The following is a 22,500-nucleotide window of genomic DNA, read 5'->3' as shown; positions in this document are numbered from 1 at the left end:
GGATCAACACAGAATGAGCTCACTTATATGTGGTACTTAGAGTAACTAGACAAGGAAATGGCATATCAACCTTTTAAGTGTCGGTCTCTTTCTCTAGAAATTGACAGGATGATCAATGGTATGTATTCTGAGTCCTCTCACTACAGGTTTCCCTCCCAATAAAATATGACCCCACTTTACTCTCTCATCTCCTCACAGCCTCCCTGGCCGGGTGCTGCCCTTTGACCCTACTACACCCAGACCCACCTAAATTGCTCTCCAGAAGGATTTCCCCAGATACCTGGAAGGTTTGTTCCCTCGATTCTTTCAGACCGTGGCTCCTGTACCAGCTTTCCAGAGACCTTCCCTTTTATTCCCATCTATAAGCACATCACCCCTGCTCATTTAATCATATGTCTAAAAATGGCTGAAATGTCAATTTTTACATTGTAGATGTACATGCCCATAATTACTGTAAACACCAAATCTGCAGAATTGTGTACCTTAAATGGGTGAATGACATGGTATTGAATTATATATCAATAAAGCTGTTAAAAATAAATGAGGTAGGAGAGGCCATCTAACTACCTTCAGCACCAGCAGCTTCTTGCAGAAATGCCTCCAGACTGTGAACTAAGCCACGGCCACATGCTGCCCCAGGAGGGGAAACGTTTTTCTCTCTCAGCTTTTCCTTTCTGGTGGGGGGGGGGGGAGCGAGGTGTCGATCGCCATCTTATCAGGCCCACTAAACAGAGGTACAAGCTTGCAATGATGCAATTTTTGGCAGAAATTTCCCTGGACTTAGCTACTAAAATGCAGAAATCCAAAACCGTGCGACCTCATATCTCTTCATTCTCAGCAAGGGAAAACAAATTATCAAATGCTGCCTTTTCAGCAGGTTTGATTTTTTTGGGAAAATTCCAAATAATAATAGTGAGTTTTATGTTGAAATATTGAATGTAATCAAAGTAAAGAGAAAGTAAGGTGAAAATTATCAGCTACACAAGCGGGGGGTGGGGACGGGGTGGGAGGTATACTGGGGTTCTTGGTGGTAGAACTTGGGCACTGGTGAAGGGACGGGTGTTTGAACATTGTATCACTGAGACTTAAGCCTGAAATCTTTGTAACTTTTCACATGGTGATTCAATAAAAAAATTTAAAAAAATTAATGAGGTAGAGCCAAGAGATATACAGCCAATAGGAGGTAGGCTGATCCCTGGTACGACATGGTCCCCCAATCACCATCGGATATGGCAATGGATTGGGTAATTGCTGGCACCACAGGGCCTGAGCGACACCACATCCTCAGATCAGTACCTTGAATTAATGGTCCAGGGGCCCAAGAATCCTTTGTCAGGTACCCAGATCTCCAGAGAACCACTTGGGAGGCAAAAGAAAAAAGAAAAAAAAAAAAGAAATAGCTACTGGCTCCAGCCTAGCTTCTTCCAAGCATCATTTTATCTTTACTCTGTTTCCATTTTGAAGGGCTCAGTGCAACTTAACTGAAACTCTAGCTCATGCTGTAGAGATGGGTTCACTAAAACACCCAGAGCAGGTGTCTTGTTTACAGAGAGGTTGGGCTGACATACTAGGAGCAAGTCAGTCCCTCCTGCTCTGGAATGTGTCAGGCCAGGGACCCCATTTGTTCCTGCAAACCCAGCGGCTGTTTTAGGGGTGTGCTTGAAATAGCGCAGCTTAAATAGGGGCAAGTTACACACACTCAGACCTCAAATTTAGATGTTAACAATGTCTAAAATGTTCCTTGTGTGTATGTGGGGGGGGACAGGAAGGAAACTGGGGACATTGGCAGTGGGAAATGTATACTGGTGAAGGAGTGAATGGTGAACGGATGGGTGTTGGAACATTTCTATGATTAAAATCCAATCATGAACAACTTTGTAATTATGTATCTTACTGTGATTTAATTTTTAAAAGATTTTAAAAAATCTTTCTTGCATCAAAAATGTCCCTCTTGGGGCTGGAGAGGTAGTAGAGTGAGTAGGGAAAATCCTGGTATGGTCCTCAAACAAACAAGTCTCTCTTATATGAAATAAAGAGTTTTATTTTTTAAAGGAATTACCAAGTAAGTAGAAACTATGCATCTTTAGAACATTTCCTTATATCTCTACACTTTAAAATTATTTTTTAAAGGAGGAGCATATCTGGCAATGCTCACATCACACTCCTGGTGGGACCTGGGGAACCATTTGTGGTGCTGGGGACTGAACCAGAATTGGCCACATACAAGGAAAATGCACTAACCCCTGTACTATCTCTCTGGCCCACTATTCCTGTAATTTTTTTTAATGAATATACTAATAAGAGAATAAGGACCCAAAGAAATTTTAGGTTGAAAACATTTCAGGGCCTTTGCTATATTTGAGAATAGCATAAACACTGTGTGTGTGCGTGTGTGTGTGTGTGTGTAAATGCACATACCATTCCAATAAAACTACCTCAATCTAAAGTTAGACCTTACTTCTAGTGTTCTGTAAGAATTCTGCAGTGCCTAAAGATACTTTTGTACTACGCATACATTTCCCTCTCCCACCCCCAGTCCCCATGCCAGCCAATCTATACTTCTGGTCACACTGAGACTACTCCCTCTGATGCTCAGTCTTGGGGTATGGGTCCTTCCTGGCTCTGTATTCACCCAGCTGGAAGCTGGTACCTTCCAGGAGGCTCAGTGAGGATGGAGTAAGCAGTGAGGACAGGAAGAGAGACCCCTGCTGGCAAGATATAGAAGGTCCGTAGTCTACAAGTACCTGGAGCATTGGCAGGACCGCAGAAGAGAACACAAGACTATCGAGGACGTGCGGTGCTCCAGTCTTGCCAGAGCACCCCAGTTTTCACACTGGGATTTGCCCAGCAAAATGACAGAACTCCTGGGGAGCCTCTGAGGTGGGAGGGGGCTTGCTGTCCACGTGAAAGTTGAGGAACGTCCCTGTCTGAGTCCCAAGTCAGCTTCTGTTTGACCCTGGGAGAGAGACTCGTGGGCCAGACAGCAGAGAGCAAATCCCTGCCTGCTGGCAGACTGCAGACCTAGAGTCAGATTTGTTTTAATGTAAAGAAATAGACAGTTCTTTCATGATGCACCATCCTGTTGTCTATAAAGTCTGGTACTTTAGAAATACCCACTTGCCTCATATAATAAGCCCCATGTATGACCAAGGCATGTCCCCAAACCGTAACTGAATATTAGCCATCCAGCAATGCAAGTGTCCAGTCCACTGCTGACGGCTGTGGGTGGTTGGCTCTGGTTTTCTGTCCTCAGGGGCAACCTTACACAAATGCCACTTTCTTCTCTGTAGGATCTGAGGTGTATTTTAGCAGCTTTCACTGCTCACTTCCAGTCAGGCCTGCATCAGAACAACAATCTGATGTTGCTCTGAACACTGCATGCTCCGAATCCTGCCACCAGTCAACAAAAGTAGCACAAACTGCCTTCAGAGGCAAGCCTTCCCTTTGCTGTGGGTCATACCTGAGGCTGGTCTCCATGGTTAAGAACTTTCAAAGGACAAGGCTCAGGTTTCTTTTTTTTTCTGGTCACAACCAGTGAGCAGGACAAACCTCAAGGCAGGGACAACTGCTCAGTAGAAGGCTTTGTCTGAACAAGACTTTTCGCTTTGAATACGGATGCGAACAATGAGAAAAAGGCTCGGGCGTGATTCAGGGGCTCCCATTCTCTTCCCTCTTTCTGGATTAATTTTTGTAACTTTCTCTTAAATGAACAACAATCACAAATCTGCCAGTTTCCTCTCTTTCTCTGAGCGAGGCAAAGATGTTTCTCCTCCCAGTCTTTCATTTTGCAGGTAACCTTGCCCTTCTTCCAAGGAGGGGGAGTTTGGGCTAAGTCTAGACAGGACAGTGCTGGCCTGTGTCTGTGGCTCTGGCTGACCCCCAGCGACCATCGATTTGACATGCTAAACCGCAGCAGGAACTGAGCAGATCAACCTTACTGCTGGCAGAATCGTTAAGTGATGGGACTGTCCCTGGGAAACAGAGGCCAAGTCCTGCTGGGCAAAAGCACTGTGGTGGTCACTAGAATGAGAGACAAATGGCTAATAAAACTATAGCCAATCACTAGCAATTCTATTTGGGAAGAGCCAAAAGATTTTGAAGTCTCTTTTCAATGTTTGGATATCTACATGTAAAAATTATTATCACACAACATATTGGATTTGCAGGGACGTTTTATAGACTCACAAATTTAAGCAGTTTTTAGCACTCAAGGGAACACATTCTAGCCCCACAAAAAACATCCCCTCAAGTCCTGTTTCGCATGTAATATAAATATTGATTTGGATGGGACAAAAACACCAGAGTGAGGATTTGCTTTAGAATTAATTTAAAATCACCTGAAATTTTAGAAAAGGCCTTGCTAGCATTCTACTTCCTAATTTGCACAGGAAATAAGTCAATGTCTTTGAAAGTCCATCTTTACCATGGGGACAAGCAATTTGTCTGGATTACTGAGTGAGGCTGTATCCATATTTAAAGCTATCTAGCAGCAGTTTACCATCTACTTCAGCAGAGTTATTTTCTATGGAAAATTTAAGGTAGAAGGCTCAAAATATAGTTGAACTATTTCTTGATGACTTGAGGCAATCATTTCTGCACCAGTGAGCCATTATTGCAATAGGGACTTACCAGTATTTGCTGGACTTTCTACCATGGCTCCTGGGGTACCCAGTTGGTCAGATTGGGCTTCCCAGCTCTGTTTCTGTGACGATTAACTCAGAGTCACCAACAAACAACTTCTTAAGGCAATGCCTTTCCTTCCAACACAGACTATACCTACACTTCCTTTCTGGAACTTTCTCCTCTCTGTTTCCAAAAAGCAACTGCATTCAATCTATAATTAATCAACTGGTGAGGAGAAGCTGTGCATGTCCCAGGACCCTTAGCACACCGCCACGAGCAGCTTTTTTCTACATTGACTGGTCAATGGTTGGAAACTTGCCACAAGTTGTGGGGAGGGACAGTTAGAACAGAGAAGGGATCACTGTAACAATGGTAGTTGGAAATGATCACTCTGGACAAGAAATGAGAACTGAACATAGGTCAAGGGATGTCCATAATAACCTTTCAGCACTTGTATCGGTAAACCATAATACCCAAAAAAAGAGGGGGGGGGGTAGCAGGAGGGAAACAGGGAAATTGATGTAGACTGGTGAAGGGATGGGTGTTGAAACATTGTATGACTTAAACCCAATCATGAACAACTTTGTAACTGTGTATCTCATGGTGATTCCATTAAAATGTGAAAAAAAAAGAAGGATACACCTAAGGTTCATAAGGATACTATGAGCACAAGCCATAATGGGCATTTCTGGGCGATGGGTGGCCCCGTGTGGCTACAACTGCATGGTCTCAACGACCAGACAGCCAAAGGAAAGGTGAACACATTCTACAAACCTGAGCAGAAGGTTGAGGCGAAGCTCTGGAGGGCTGCGTCCACCTCTTGCACGCTGGGCAGGGCCAGCAGGCGAGGAAGGAGGCCTTCCAGCGCCTGCACGAAGAGCCGGGCGCTATGCTGGTCGGCCTCCTGGTTCTTCAGCAGCTTGAGAGACAGGGCGGCTGTCCGCAGGGAGCGGTGGCCCAGGCAGTCCCGCGGGGTCTGCTCCTCGTCGGCCAGGGAACAGTTGTCTGACCCGATGTCTGACACGTCGGACCTCCCGGAGTCCTTCTCTGCGGCCATGGAGTACTGGTCGCAGGAATCAAACTCTGTCCGCGAGAGGTCTTGGTCGTCCACGCTGAAATTGCTCTCGCTGTAGCGGGACCCGTAGGACCTCATCCTGCAGTCCACCGACAGGAAGTTGGTGATGTCGGGATAGGCCACCACGTGGCTCCGCTGCACCACGTCGGGTTGATCGACCGCCTCGGGCTCCGAGCCTTTGCTTAGTGCCTCCTTGCTCTCCTGCAGGGCCGGGGACTTGAGGCTGTTTTTGGGGTGCTCGGCGTGGTCCTCGGGGGTCGTCTGACCCAGCTCGCCCTCCAGTGTGGTCTGGCCCGTGTCCGTGGTCACACTGATGCTGATGTCGGGGCTCCGCTCGTGGCCCGCTCCCCAGGGCGTGTGTTCCGACGACAGCACGCGCCGCTGCCAGCGGAAGTCCGCCTCGTTGATCTCCACCGAGTCCCGGCTGGACTCAGCCCCGTCCTTGAGCTCCTCCAGCCGCAGCAGCAGCAGCTGCACCTGCCCTTCGCTCACACCCTTGCCCTGGCTGAGCTCGTCCAAGGCCCCCAGCAAGGTGCAGACGCAGGACACAGCGGCGTAGCACGCTTCGATGCCCCCCTTGACACACGCTTCGGTCATGCCGTCCATGATGCTGAAAGGGTTCAAGGGAGAAAGGGCAACAAGGGCAGGGAAGAATAGGGGATTATGCTCATGGATAGGGAGGATTAACATGCACAAAATGGCAATACTGCCCAAAGCACTATACAAATTTAATGCAGTCCCTATCAGGATACCCATGACATTTATCAAAGAAATAGACAAAACACTGCTGAAATTCATATGGAACAATAAACACCCACGAATAGGAAAAGCAATCCTTGGGAAAAAGAAGATGGGTGGCATCACCTTCCCCAATTTCAAACTCTACTACAAAGCAGGAGTAATTAAAACAGCATGGTATTAGGCTAGAAACAGACCTGCAGAACAATGGAAGAGAGTTGAATATCCTGTCACAGACCCCCAAATCTATGGCCACTTAATCTTTGACAAAAGAGCAAGAAATGAGAAGGGGAACAAGGGAAGCCTCTTCAACAAGTAGTGCTGGGAAAACTGGATAGCTATCTGCAAAAAAATGAACTCTGACCTCTGTCTGATGCCAGGCACAAAAGTCAGACCAAAGAGGATTAAAGACCTCAATATCAGACATGAATCTATAAGGTACATAGAAGAAAATGTAGGCAGAACTCTCCATGACATTGAAGCTAAAAACATCTTTAAGGATGAAACAGTAATGACCATGCAAGTGGAAGCAAAAATAAACAAATGGGACTACATCAAACAAAGAAGTTTCTGCACTTCAAAAAAAAAAAAAACAGTGACCAAAATACAGGAAGAGCCCACAGAATGGGAAAGAATATTTACTCAATACCCATCTGATAAGGGATTAATACCCAGGATATACAAGACACTCGTAGAATTGTGTAAGAAAAAAACCTCCAACCCCATCAAAAAATGGGGAGAAGAAATGAACAGAAGTTTCCTCAAAAAAGAAATACAATTGGTCAAAAGGCACATAAAAAATGCTCCACATCGCTAGTCATCAGGGAGATGCAAATCAAAACAACACTGAGATACCATCTCACACCACAGAGCCTGGCACACATTCAAAAAAACAAAAGCAACCAGTGCTGGAGTGGATGTGGGGAAAAAGGGATGCTTCTTCACTGTTGGTGGGAATGCCAACTGGTCCAGCCTTTCTGGAAAACAATATGGACAGTCCTTCAAAAACTAGAAATTGAGCTTTCCTATGACCCTGCAATACCACTTCTGGGAATATATCCTGAGGATATAAAGAGCACAGAAGAAATGACATCTGTACCTATATGTTCATTGTAGCACTGTTCACAATAGCCAAAATCTGGAAACAACCCAAGTGCCCTAGAACAGATGACTGGTTAAAGAAACTTTGGTACATCTACACAGTGGAATACTATGCAGCTGTTAGAAGAGATGAAGTCATGAAATTTGCTTATAAATGGATAGACATGGAGAGTATCATGCTAAGTGAAATGAGTCAGAAAGAGAGGGACAGACATAGGAGGACTGCACTCATGTGTGGAGTGTAGAATAACATCACATGAGGCTGACACCCAAGGACAGTAGATACAAGAGCCAGGAGGATTGTGCCATAGCTGAAAGCCTGTTTCATGAGCAGAGGGGAGAAGGCAGATGGAATAGAGAAGAGATCACTAAGAAAATGATGGCTGGAGGAATCACTCGGCATGGGAGACATGTGCCGAAAGCAGATAATGGACCAAACATGATGACCTCTCAGTGTCTGTTTTGCAAGCCATAATGCCCCAAAGTAGAGAGAGTATGAGGAATATTGTCTGCCATAGAGACAGGGGGAGGGTGGAAAAGGGGGGTATTCCGGGGATATTGGTGGTGGGGAATGTGCACTGGTGGAGTGATGGTTGTTTGATCATTATGTGATTGTAACCCAAACATGAAAACTTGTAACAATCTCACAGTGATTCAATAAATTATATATATATATAAAAAGAAGGGGGATTATTACTCCTGGTGGTAGAGATAAGGACCAGGAAGATTGCTCTATGGCTTCCATGCTGGCCTCACATGCTGGGGGAATAGGCAGCTCAGAGAGAGAAGGGACTACCAAGTAGAGGGTGCTTGGGATAGGAAATGTGTGCTGAAAGTAGACTACAGACCGAACATGATGGGCACTTAATACCTGCATTGCAGACCACAACACCCTAAAGGAGGGAGAAAGTAAAGGAATGTGCCAGCAAGGGGGCATCAGACTGGCAAGGGGCTTGACAACGAGACCCTCTCTCTACTTTGTACAAAATGAAATGAGTTGGCAGAACTGGAAAACAAGAATAAGTGACATAAACACGCCCACGCTCACAGTGGTTTGCAAACCAGGGAAACTTTTGATTTCGTTTCAAATCACACGCTTTCTGGCTGGTTTTAATCAAAGCACAGAGAGTAAAAAAACAATCTAGATAAGAATCTATAATCTTCGCATGCGCATACACTGGATTATCTCACTTTTCTACTGCTGAGTTTTCAAAACAGAAAATGTAGCCGTCATGAAAATATATAATAAACATATTTCTGAACAGATGCATGTGAATATAAATATTAGGTATCAGATAATCTTCAGTTTCGGGGCGGGGGTATTGTCACAATATGCTAATTCAAAAAGCTCTAAAATAGGGGTCAGTGAGTAATACAGTGGGTAAAGCGCTTGTCTTGCATGCGGCTGAACTGAGTTGGATCCCCAGTACCCCATTTGATCCTCCAAGCATTGCCAGGAGATCCCTGAGCACAGAGTCAGGAGTAAGCCCTGAGCATCGCAGGTACTGGGTGGTCTCAAAGCAAAACAAAACAAGGCAAAAAACCAATGCCCTCCTCCAAAACACTAAAATAACTCCACTGAACAATTTTTAGACGTTTTGTACATTCTCACTTTAGTCAGTCTAAAATTATGCAGAGAGCTCAAGGCCCTTAGTTAAATGTCCGTTAGCCCATTCCTTCCAGTCCAGCACCACTGGGTGGCCCATGACCCCCAGCATTTCCAGATATGGCCCTGGTGGCTCCTGAGTACCATCAACCACACTGGGGCTGGGTTCTGCTGCAAACGGACCAAATGCAAACTGTAAATTTCTATGAGCATTATACACTGAGATAGAAGTTTTCCTATGGTGTAAGGAAATGGTATTAAATAGTCATGTTCTGGATTACACAGACATGCAACTATTTAGGACATGTTTAGAAACAAGGTCAGGAACGTTCAGAGAAGGAGACAGCCAAACAGAAAATGTATCCTACAGTTTGAGGAGATCCAGATGAGACTTCCTTTTTGAAACAGATCTTTTTCTGGATTCTGGTTCAGTAGAACTGGGTCCTGCCAAGTCACAGAGACGCTGAGGGCTTCCAAGCAGCTTTATGAAAAAGAAAAAGGTAAAAACATAAGATGTGTATATATCTATATCTATATCTATACATATAGGATAGTAAAGTATCTCAGGAAAATATAAGGTCTTAAAATAATGAGATCAAATAGACAGGTACTTCTTTTATTGAGTGAGAGACAGTCTAAGGAGAAATACAACCATTTGTTTTTTTTTTTTTTTTTTTTTTTTGCTTTTTGGGTCACACCCAGCGATGCTCAGGGGTTACTCCTGGCTCTGCACTCAGGAATTACTCCTGCGGTGCTTGGGGGACCATATGGGATGCCGGGGATCGAACCCGGGTCGGCCGCGTGCAAGGCAAACGCCCTACCCGCTGTGCTATCGCTCCGGCCCCAGAAATACAACCATTTGAACCACAAATCTTAGCAGAACTGATTCAGTTATCTTTTCAAAAAAATTTTAATATTTTTAAACACCATGAAATTACAAAGTTGTCTTTTGGACACTGAAAATACATTGGATTCCCAGCTACCCACTTGAGAGCTGACTTAGACCAAGAAAATACTCTGAGGGATTGTTTTTAAAAATTGCATTGGGTTTGAGGAGATGGCTCAAAGAGCTGGAGGCCCAGGCTCAATCCAGGACACTTTATGGTCCCCTAAATCACTACTGTATGTGGCCCCCAAATAAAAAGTTAGAAAATAGCAAAGCAACAGTACTAGAAGGCAGATGCACCTGCGAGCACAGCTGGTCTGCAATGTCCTCTCTGGACCGCCTCTGCTTTCCTCTGCTACCAAGATGACCTGGCTTCAAAATCTGGCCCATGTGGTATTGAGGATCAAACTTGGGGTCCCTGACGTGGAAGGCATACCTTCACGCCACCACATACTCTCTCTGACCTGCCTGCTGCTATTGTTGTTTATACGAAAAGATTTAAACTTTTACAGATTTAATTTCCTTCGAGACTATAGGATTATTGAGCCTTTTAATTTTTTCTTGAGGCAAGTCTTAAAGATTGTTACCAGGGATTTGCTTATTTATGTTTTTTAATTTACTGGAGTAAACTGTCTTAAGACCTTTAATTAAGTTCATGTCTGTAACCTCTTTAGTGATATGCACTTTGAGTTTTTCGATTTTCCTGGTTCTTTTCCTCCTCCTCTTTGTATTTTTCACTTCACTGAGTCACAAGATTATGTATTGTTACTTTTAATAACATCACTTTCTGCTTTTCCCCTTGTGTTTTCTCCTTTCTGTCTTCTCTGATCTGCTCTTCTTTCCCCATCTACCTAAGCTGGAAAGTTAGAATTAACTGTAGGAGCTAGGCAGAGCTGGAAGAACTGGAGCTTATGCTTGGCATGTGGAAGCCCCAGTTTTAATTTCTGACACCACAAGGTCCTTGACTAACTCCCCAGCACTGTGTTAGGAGTGGCTCCTGAGCACTATTGGGTGTGGTACCCAATTCAAACCCTACCAAATCCCCAAATTAGATTTAGCTTACCTATTTTGTTAAATCATTAAACAATTAAAAGTAGTAATAGCCATCTCTGTATGGCTTTGGTTGCATCCCATAAATTTTCATAACTATTCAAGTTTTACTAATTTTGAATTCTTAAATTTATTTTAATTTTTAATTCTATAAAGATTTTTTAGAAGTTTTTATAGAAAATGTTAGCAGGCAATTACACTAAGTTCACATCGATTAATTAATGGCAGTGACACTGGAATAGACATCCTATCACCATGTCTATTATTTCAAAGTAGTTTATACCCATAGGATAAAGCGTATTAATAGGAGAGGTTATATGTGAAAGGGAATGATTTATGACTTTCTTTCTTTCTCTTTCTGTCTTTCTTTGTTTTCTTTCTTTTCATTTTTCTTTCCTTTCTTCCTTTCCTTTTTCTATTGTTTCTCTGTCATTTTCACTCTTTCTTTCCCTCAAAGCTGGAACTTCAGAGAAAAAGAAAGAAGGAGAAATTTCTTCCTTTCTCTGTTCTTCCACTGGATTCAAATGCAGAGGTTAGGTCCATGGGCATCTACTCCATCTCTTTTGAAAAGGAGTGGACACTGCAAGAGGCCAGGAGTGAAATCTCACATGCTTTGGGGATTCTTTTATATTCTTTATTCCAACAGTAATATATTAGAAGACACATTATGATTCCCACAAGAATCTTACTCCTCAATTGCTTCTGAATCTGGAGGGAAGGAAGATTATACTATTGTGCTTCTAAGGAACCCACAACAGGGGTGAGAGAGAGCAGAATGACACTTGCCTTGCATGAACCTGAGCCCTGCTTTGATCTTGGCCACCACATATGATCCCCTGAGAACTTTTAAGAGTAATCCCTGAGAAGTTAAGTTCTGAGCACCTCTGAATGTGATCCTCAAAATCAAACTCACAAAAGAATATCAGCAGTTTTTTGTTTGCCCTCAAATTTTATTCTTCCATTTAAAAATAATTCAAGCTATTTTTTAATTTTCTGTACCCTCCAGAACAGAAAAACATTTATTAAAAAGAACATATATACACTATTATTCATTGCAGTGCTTGATACAATGACTAAGATTTGGGATTAACCTATATTTTCAATGACAGATCAGTGGGTCATGAAATTTGGTATAAACACACAATGGGATACTACGCAGCTATAAGGAATAAAGAAATCATGTAATTTGCTGCAATACAGGTGGAACTAGAAGATATTATGTTTAATGAAGTAAGTCAGAAGAAGAAGGACAGATAGCAGGATGACATCACTTATGTTTGGTATTCAGAGTAACTGGATGAGGAAATGGTTTAAAGTGGGGAATGTTGGGGCTGGAGTGATAGCACAACGGGAAGGGTGTTTGTCTTGCACACAGCAGACCCAGGTTTGATTCCCAGCATCCCATACGGTCGCTTGAGCACCGCCAGGAGTAATTCCTGAATGCATGAGCCAGGAGTAACCCCTGTGCATTGCTGTGTGTGACCCAAAAAGACAAAAAAAAGTGGGGAATGTCTAGATCACCCTTGGTCCCAGAGCATAGGGAGAAGGAAAAAAATTGAGTGGTGGAGGGGAGAAGAGATAGATAAAACTGTCCAGTGTGGCAGGTTGGTCCTTTGACTTGCATAAGGTGGACCCAGGTTCGTTTCCTGGCACTCCATATGATCCCAGTGTCCCACCAGGAATGATCCATGACTGCAAAGGCAGGAGTAACCCCTAAGCACTGCTGGGTGTGACCTGCCCATCCCCCTGCAACACTCCTATATCTCCCTCCCCCTCAACAATTTTTTTTCTTTTTTTGAGTCACACCCGGCAATGCACAGGGGTTACTCCAGGCTCTGCACTCACTCAGGAATTACTCCTGGAGGTGTTCAGGGGACCATATGGGATGCTGGGAATCGAACCTGGGTTGTCCATATGCAAGGCAAATGCCCTACCCACTGTGCTATCACTCCAGCCCCTCAAATTCTTAAATACATGGCATAGTGAATCCCAGCTTCTCCAGGTGAAAATGAAAGACGTGGTGGCAGGGATTGGGGGTTCGAGGGAGTGAGTCACAGACCTTACTACTACTAGGCCAAGTCTTCCAAAGCCAAATGACAGGTGAGAGAAAAAAAGGAAGCCACATAGATGTTTTGATTACTGTTCCTTTCGGAGGAAGGCAGCGACGCAAGAGAAAGCACACTATGGAAACAGAACAAAATGTCCTGTGCACCTCCGATGAACAGACACACAGCCCATGTGGCAGGGAGACAGACTGGAGCACAGGGAAACAGCACGGCAGGCTTTCCAACCCCAAAAGGCTGAGCAAACATCCTGGGGGGGCCAGTGGCTTTCTTCCTGCACAGCAGCCCAGCGCATTTGGTTTCTAGGTTACCAATTTCCCCCAAATGACGGGTAGTGTGGGATGAACTGGAGCTATTGCTTTTCAGAACAATGTGACCCACAGTGACTCTACCATGCTTGGTGGAGGGGCACTGCTCAGGTGATGGGATCTAAGTTCAGCCTGCCCCTGCAACACAGCTAGAGAAGTCAGCACAGCTGGGCAAGTGCAGAAAGCAGGGCTAAGTTTATTTGTTCTCACAAGGTTCCTACTGAAAATATACATTTTTTTTATTTTAGGGGCTACACCTGGTGGTATGTTGAGCTTTCTCCTGGCTCTGTGCTCAGGGATTACTCCCGACAGTACTCAGGAGACCATATGCAGTGCTGAGGACTGGACCTAGTTGAGCTGTGTGCAAGGCAAGTGCCTACCTGTGCCCTGTATCTTCTGCCTCTGAAAATATATTTGAATCTCCCCATGTCCCACATGCAGAGCATTAATTTAGCATGTGGGCATCAGAAGCACTTTATGGGAGGTAGCAATAATTCAATTGCATGTCAATTCTGGGTAGGAAAGTCAGGCTGTGTCTCATGAGCTGTGGAAGAAGGCAGCGGGAATAGAGAGGGGATCACTAAGTCAATGATGGTTGGAGGAATAGTTCGGATGGGAGATGTGTGCTGAAAGGAGATAAAGGACCAAATGTGATAGCCTCTCAGTGTCTGTATTGAAAACCATAATGCCCCAAAGTAGAGAGGGAGTATGGGGGAAATTGTCTGCCATAGAGGCAGGGGGAGAGTGGAAAGAGTGGGCATACTGGGATCATTGGTGGTGGGGAATGTGCACTGGTCGAGGGATGGATGTTCGATCACTGTATGACTGAAACTCAAACATGAAAGTTTTTAACTGTATCTCATGGTGCTTCAAAATTTAAAAGTCAGGCTATTGCTTGTTATAAAATATTCCCTTTGCAGGTATTCTTTCAGAGATTTTGGTAGGTATAGTTAGAACACCTGGGTTTATGTTTCAGATGTACTACTTAAAGGGACTTCAGGCAGATACTGGCTTAGCTTTGACTTTCAGTTTTCCTATCTCCCTCAGAAAGCCTGTAAGTAACCCAGTGTCAGGTACCACCTATATCTGATCCATTGTAATCAGCTGTTAACTGATTACAATGGACTGTAACTCTGTTAAGTGGAGGTAGCCAACGGGAAGAGAGAAGGAGGCATCTGGATAGGGTGGAAGGTGGGAACTGAACAGAGCAGGGCCAGTCAGGGCAGTAGATTGCATCCTGAGAAATAATGAGGAAGAACGATAGAAGGTTCTGGAAATGGAAAGAGTTCTTCTTACTTGAGGGAGAAGAAATAAGCCTTCACTGAACATAGAAAATATGTTAATATCACTTACAAAACAAGGTTCAGAAAGACAAAAATAAGCCAACTCGTGGGCAGGAGACAAGAAGACCAGCTAGAAATGAGCGGGTTGTTCTAGGCAAGAGCTAGTAAGGGCCTGCTCATTCCCGCATCCATATATTGTTTTATTTCCTTGAGGATAGTAAAGTGTACACTAAAATATTGTTTAGCACTTTGTACTTAACAAAGTACTGGCACAAACTCTTGCACTTTGCTTTTCGGGTCACACCCAGCGATGCACAGGGGTTACTCCTCCTGGCTCTACACTCAGGAATTACTCCTGGTGGTGCTGGGGGACCATATGGGATGCTAGGAATTGAACCCAAGTTGGCCACGGGCAAGGCAAACGCCCTACCCACTGTGCTATCACTCCAGCCCCACAAACTCTTGCATTTTGAACTCAACACTTTTTGCAAGTTTTAATAATTTATGGGTGAGTAAATTCAAAGTTGTGAAATAAATGAGCAACTATAAAAAAAAATATAAAGGTGCGCACATGCGCGGAAGGGGTGATGTGATGTGTGTTGTTCACGGGCTCTCGGATGGTGCTCTCTCTCTCTCTCTCTCTCTAGCTGCTCACATTGGGTGCTCTCAAGCGGCTGTGTATGGACCGGATCGGGATGGCTCCTCCTTTGTACTCTGCTTCTGTGTGTGCTGCTGTGCTCTCTTCTGTCTGTCTCTCTATCTCTGTCTCTGTCTCTGTAGTTTCTCCTCTGGTCTCTTCTGACCTCTGTCTCTGTCGTCTCTCCTCTGGTCTCTTCTGATCTCTCTTCTTCCAATCTCTTTCTCCGGAGCCCTTCTGCTTCTCTCTCTAGAGCCCTTCTGCTTCTCTCAATGGAGCCCTTCTCGCTCTTACTCTGGCTCTGACTCTTACTTCTGACTCTGACCCTTCTGACTCTGACTCTCACTCGCTTTGTGCTCTTTCTTTCCCCTGCTTCTGGCTCTGATAACTCCCTGATTCTCTTTTGCCTTGTGCTCTGCTTCTGTGTCTCCTCCCTGCTTCTGTGTCTTCTCTCCCTTGTGTCTTCTCTCCCCTACTTCTCTTACAATCTGTTTATATAGCAATCACATAGGGAGGTAACACAAAGGTGGGCTGAACATTAACAAATCAACAAAGAGCTGTAAGACCACTCCTCCAGGAGATTAACAAAATCTCATCTAGGGAGATTATTCCAGATTACTAGGAGATCCACTTAGGGGTGGGAAAACATCCAGGGTATGTTGCTTTCTTCTTTCCTCAGCTAGTAATCCACTTAATTAGTTGTAGTAAATCTACTTCTAATATTTCTAACACTGTCATTCTGTATGAGCACAGTAAGAGATATATCAAACTTAAAGTTTGGTTCTTCTTGAGGACATCTCACTATATATTCCAGACCACAGTCCTCAGATCCGGTTAGTCTTCCTAACCCCAGCAGGTTTCTAGTCTCATCATTACTTTCGGATCATGACAGCATTTGTCTATGACCATGCTCTCAACTTATAGTTGAGTATTGTGGCACTTTGGCCTGGCCCATTTCGATGCCAGAGTAGCTCACAGCTTGCCCTGGGTCCATTTTGTCCCTCATCGGACCCTGCTTTTGAGGTGTTAGGAACTAAGGACAACTGAGTTGAAAAAGAAGATGCCCAGGAGTAAATATTATTGGAGTCAATCAGCTCCCAAGTTACAAAGCATAATATCAACTGTCTTCCTGTGTCCATACAGAAAGGACATTGCTTTAAGGTAAACTAAGTTTCCTGTGGCAAGGCTAAAAGGACAAACCCAATGTTATCCTACAATCAACCACTACAATATAGCAGTAAGTAGTGGAGAAAGAATTCAAACCATGACTCTTAAAATTCTGGCTTATACAAGGAATAGTTAAACAAGTAATGGCAAGGCAGTGAGAATCACTTCTGCAATCTGAAAATCAAGTTCAGGACTCAGTGTGGTTCGGGAAATGACGCTGGGTGTAAAGCAACCTTTACCTTCATGATGACCTTGGAGGAATCACTTGATCCACCAAAGCATCAGCTTCTTCTTTGTTGAAAGGAAAAATAAACAACCCTTTACCCTGCAGCAGAAATCTATGGGATAAAGTTCTGTGTTTGTCTCCTCCTTTTCTCTGACTTCCTGATGGGGGTAGCAGGTCTCTGGTCAGATTGGTAGATGGAGGAGAGGGGCTATGCCCTACTCACTCCTCTTCCTGGACTCAGCTATTCAGAGAAAGCCCACAGTACTCCTGCAGGCTCTATGTTTAGCAGAGGCAGGCTGGGGTCCCGGGGAGGCTACTACCATGGGATGGCCAAAGTGGCCTGGTCTCCTTCTCCCTCAGAGCTGTACCATTCCCCAATTGGACCATCAGTCATTAAAGCTGCTCCTTTCATCTCAACTGCCTGAAGTTTGATCGGAAGCAAAAGGTCGCTTTATTTTGGGGGGGTCACATTTTGGGGGTCATACTTGATGATACTCAGGGGTTACTTCTGGCTCTCACTCAAGAATTACTCCTGGTGGTGCTCACCAGGAATATGGAATGCCAGGGATTGAACCTGGGGTTGACTGCATGCAAGGCAAATGTTCTACTGACTGTACTATTGCTCCAGCCCCAAAAGGTCACATTCTTTTGGGTAATAGAAAAAAATTACAAAATTATGATGAATATTTATGATAATGAGGAGTAATGCCTGGCCAATAATAAGTGGGAAAGGATGGTATGTTTCCCCCCCACCCCCCGGAAATGTGTACCTAGAAAATAATGCTTAAAATAAATATATTACTAGTAAGGGAGTTTTGTTATTTTTATTGTTCTTGGTTTTAGGTAACAAAAGCATATTTAATCTTGATGGAAAGGTTACCAAATACAAATTTGGCAGTGCCTTCTCTCATTGGTTGTGAGAGAAATCCCTGGACAAAGGGTCTTCAAAGCTTCCTGAACCCACCCTCAAAACTATCAGCTAGCACTGGGATCCCAGTCCTAAGTTGGACAATATCCACTCAGTTGGGAATAATGTGTGAGATATGAATCATAAGAAGGAACAGAGCTAAGGGGTTTCTATTAGTCATAGAAATAAGCAGTGTTTTATTTTTTTAATGGGGGGGAAGGGATAATGTACAAAGTTGACATTTTGAAATCCAATTGTGATGAAGATGAACGAACACCAACATCCGCACTCATAAGACACCCAGGAGCCCAGGCCTTCCAGAGACAGCTGAAATGACCAAACAGCGTTTGCTGCCGCTGTTGCTGTTTTGTTCTGGGGCCACACCCGGTGGTGCTCAGGGTTTACTCCTGGATCTGCGGTCGGGGATCAATCCTGGTGGGGCTCCAGAGAACCATACACTTGTGCCAGGGATTGAATCCGGGTTGGCTACATGCCTGCCCACTGGCCAACACGGTGAAACAAGTTTGTTATTGGGTGAGCATCTAGCAACCCCATGGGCCCCCACAACCCCAGTGCGCACCCACCATCACACTAGCCCCGCAAGCCCACACAGATTCTGCACATTTCCCGGGCGAGCCGCTGCGCTCGGCCCCCACCCAGGCCTTTGCGGGCAGTCTCCCGGGCTCCTCACCTCCTTCATGATCTTGATGGCCTCCACCCGGTGCTGGGGCGGGGGGTACAGCAGCATGCGGTGATAGAGCGACTGGAGCACGGGCTTCATGGAGTCCACCGACCCCACCAGCCGGACCAGCTCTGCCGCGATGTAGTAGATGGTCCGAGCCACGGGCCCACTCAGGGCGGGTGCAGTGGACGAGCAGCCCGAGCCGCGGCCGTGGTCAGACACCCCGGGGGAGGTCGAGTCTGACTCCAAGCTGCTGCTGGTGCTGCTGCTGTGGGCAGAGGTGATGGTTTTGTCGTGGACCGGATTCCCCAGGATGACGATGAGAGCGGGACAAAGGTTTTTCCTAGGGAGAGACGGGAGCAAAAGTCGGCGTCCTGCAGGCCAGGTGGGAGCTGAGGGGGAGGACTACTCCGACACCGGGAACGCACTGCAGGGACCCGGCAACACCGGGGATTGCAGCTCACTTATGGCTCCTCCTGGCGCTCACTGGTCCATTTCCTCAGCTCTTGCCCTCACCTCTGGGGATACCCACAAGGCTTTCCCACACATCTCGAGCTGCTTAAATCATATTAATGTCACAAGAAGTAAGAAAGGAACCATCATCTCTGGAAAAAATAATATGGTAAAAATACGAGATGGCCTGGTTTTCATCTCACTATAAATAACAAAATCATCGTCTGCTTCTCATTTGCTAGGACAGTTACAAATTCTAAACTGCATCTCCAGAATGAACAGTATGTACTACTGATGTACAATTTCCTCCTTCTTTATAGCACAGGAGCCGCCCTGTCCCCTGTCATGGCTCATGTTTATGCGGTGGCAGACAGACATTCAGCTGGAGAAGGAGGCGCTAGGCTCAGGCTAAGAAGAAGGTTCACTAGTTCTTGGTTTTGTCTTGTTTTCTTTTCTTTTCTTGCATTTTGGGTCACACCCAGCGTTGCTCAGGGGATACTTCTGGCTCTGTACTCAGGAACAACTTTTAGGTGGTGCTTGGGGGACCATATGGGATGCTGAGGATTGAATCTGGGTTGGCCGTGTGCAAGGCAAACGCCCTACCTGCTGTATTATCACTCCAGCCTCAGGTTTACTAGTTCTTGACACCTACCCCCTACCTACCTGCCCGGTCAATGTTCTGGTGCCTTTCAATGCTCTGACAGCCAACAAATAGTCTAGAAAACAAATTCCTGGTTCCCAAGGCTCAGAACCTGATGGTATAAACAAATGAAACTTTGGGAGCTATGTTTTGCTAACATGGTTCTTCGCTTCTCGGTGTATTCTGCTCTGGGGACCGTAAGCAGTTTCCTTCCCAGACATTGACACAGCAGGCCTTAGAGACAGTGGGAAGGAATCAGAGCTGCAGTCAGAAGGAGCACGGGGAGTAGGGGGGCACTCACCAGATCAGGTCCGTGAAGCCTCGGTGCAGGTGCATGCAGGAGGACGAGCTGCTGAGGATGGAGAGGATGCACTCCAAGTACAGGAGCTGCAGCTGCTGGCTGTGGCTGTGGGACACCAACAAAGCCAAGCTGGATTAGAGGACACTGCAGAAGTGCTGACGGAAGGGGGTGGTGTTTAGGGTTCTGGGCTGATCCGCATCCTCCCCTCAGACTGCTGTGCTGAAATTCTGATCCACAGTACCTCAGAATGTACTGTGGATCAGAATTTTGGATATGGGGTCTGTACCCAGGTGAGCAGATGAAAGAGAGGCTTGAGGGAGGTCCCAGTCCAGAAGGACAGCATTCTTAATTTTATAGGGGGCGCTCCCAAGTAAAGCATCTGAGGTCCTGGTTGGTTCCATGGGGCTGCGGAGCCTCCAGGACTATTCCTGGCAGTGCTGGGGACCTGCGGTACCAGAGATCAAACAAGGGCCTTCATCCATGCAAATATATGCTCCAGTCCTCTGAGTATCTCCCTAGTTTCACAAAAGTATTTTATAAAATAGGACACTCGGAGTGCAAAGACCCATACAAACGAGGGAAGGCAGTGTGAAGGGAGATGCCGGACTCGGCAAGCCCAGGAGAGACAGTATTTAGACATGCACGACCACATCCTCTAAGGGGAAAAGAAGGAAAAGGGGGAAATAAAGAAGGATGAGTTCCCAGAAATGATTACAATTTGCCATGAGCAAGGTGGTAGCTGGGTGAAGAGGAAGAAGTAACTAGACATTTTTTGACCAGGTAAGGATTTTGTTTCAGGCACAAGCTTCTCTTCAGTTTTGAACAAGACATAGTAGTTCCTAGCCAGAAAAAGCACATCCTTCATTCTGATTGGACTAGAGAGAAAGGTGGCAAGTGGATACAGCACTGGCTGGAAGTGTTAGAAATATATTCTTTAATAAGGAAACGTGAGAGCAGAGAAGCAGCACCTGAGTCTTCTTAGAAAGATCCAGAAAGAATTTCTTTTTGTTTTTCTTTTTGCTTTTTGGATCACATCTGGAGATGCACAGGGGTTACTCCTGGAAGTGCTCGGGGGACCATATGATATGCTGGGAATCGAACTCGGATTGGCCACGTGCAAGGCAAATGCCCTACTCGCTATGGTATCACTCCAGCACCTCCAGAAAGAAATTCTAAAGGAAAGGCTTTTATTTATTTATTTATGGGGCTTGGAACCACAGTCAGTGACGCTTGGGGCTAATTCCTGACTCTGTGTTTAGGGATCCCTCCTGGTGGTGCTCTGGTGACTTTGTGTGGTGCTGGGGATTAAGCTAGAGTAAGTCACATTCAAAGCAAGTGCCCTACCTGCTGTACAATCTCTCTGGCCCAGAATTGATATTTTAACTGCTGCATGGTGCATAGAGGCATTGCAAAAAGGGTGTATGGGGGAGATTGTGGGAGAGAACAATTTGTGGTCAAAATGAGTGTCAGGTTGTCATTAGCAAGAGGGGAAGTCAGACTAGGGTCCGGCCAGAAGCCGGGTCAGGAAGGGTCTTGTGCCAGGCGAGGACTGCTAGATACCCTTCTACAAACAGAAGAGTGACATGAGTCAATTTGTGGGTTTTCTGCACTCATCATTTGAGATGATGTAGAAATGATTGGAGAGGGGGGAAAGGGGACCATAATGTCACTTATAAACCAGATTTTTAAAAAACAGGTTAGTTCAAAAATGGCTGCTTTTTGTCCATTTTTTAAAATCCGTTTCTTGACCATTCCTATAAAAAGTAGCTATTAAATGTCTGAAAATGTCTCTCTCAATGTCTGGCACCACACTCCACAATAACTATCGGCACACAGAATTCTCAATTCCTGGAGATTAATGCACAGAAAGGCCACCAGCAGCCTGCTATCCTGTGATTATCTGCACAGTGTGTCCTGCGTCAATGCCGCAACCTTCGTGGCATCAGACAGGACAGGATGGCAGTGAAGAGGCGTGGCTGAGCCAACTGGCCTGGCTGTCTCCTTGGAGACCAAATGCAGCAGCTTTTCTGTGGGCTGCTTGGAAAACGGGTGCTTGAGTCATGTCATTGAGGGAGCTGCCTGCCAGCATCCGTGCCCCGCACTCGGCACACACATGCAGGCGCATGCGTGTGCATGTCCTGTCTGTCTGGCGTGGCTTTGTGGCATGCACAGGGCAGGAAGGAGCAGAAACCAGCTCACTCTCAAAATGTAAAGGGTTGGAAACATTGCCTGTTGAGAGGGTGGAGGGTCCCTGTGTCTGGCCTTTAGTTTGGGCATCTCACTGCTGGTCTCATCTCTGCATTTCTTTCCAGTTGCACGATCTATGGTACACAAGTCCTGTCAATGGACTTGTTGGCTAACATTGCTTTGTCCTTGCTCCTCCCGCAGGGAGCTTAGGTTTATTGAGTTAGTCCCACCACAGTGCTCCTGAGGCACACCCCATTTCTCTGTGTTTATCTTTTACCTCTCCTTTGTGCTTTTCTTCCCCTATCTGTTAATCACTTCTATCCCCAAATCAGACCCTGTAAGAAGTCAAATTCTTCTGGGGCCTTTGGATTTTGTACATGTTAGTGAAATAATGTTTCTCTCTCTCTCTCTCATTTTTTTTTTGTGTGTGTGTCTGTTGCATAGTTTATTTTGGAGCAGAAAGAGGTAACTGTAAATAAGGACCCTGCTGGGAGTAAGAACCTGGACTGAGGACTGTCATCTTGGATATATAGCAAGATGTCCTCAGGAAGAGACACCCTTTAAGCT

General features: G+C 45.3%; 1 protein-coding gene across 3 annotated transcripts in view; it reads right to left on the bottom strand.

The window, feature by feature from the left end:
* ARFGEF3 (ARFGEF family member 3) overlaps positions 1–22,500 on the bottom strand; it is a 169,813-nt gene that overhangs the window by 56,798 nt on the left and 90,515 nt on the right. For all 3 annotated transcript variants that reach the window (XM_004609004.2, XM_055137181.1, XM_055137182.1), the window contains 4 exons: positions 19,747–19,851; positions 18,362–18,695; positions 9,512–9,624; positions 5,398–6,308 (listed from right to left, as the gene is read on the bottom strand). In XM_004609004.2, coding sequence (XP_004609061.2) covers positions 5,398–6,308; positions 9,512–9,624; positions 18,362–18,695; positions 19,747–19,851 — 1,463 coding nt within the window. The remainder of the gene's footprint in view (positions 1–5,397; positions 6,309–9,511; positions 9,625–18,361; positions 18,696–19,746; positions 19,852–22,500) is intronic.

This window comes from Sorex araneus, chromosome 4 (assembly GCF_027595985.1).
Source record: "Sorex araneus isolate mSorAra2 chromosome 4, mSorAra2.pri, whole genome shotgun sequence".
Lineage (NCBI taxonomy): Eukaryota > Metazoa > Chordata > Mammalia > Eulipotyphla > Soricidae > Sorex > Sorex araneus.
This window is presented reverse-complemented; position numbering and strand designations above follow the sequence as displayed.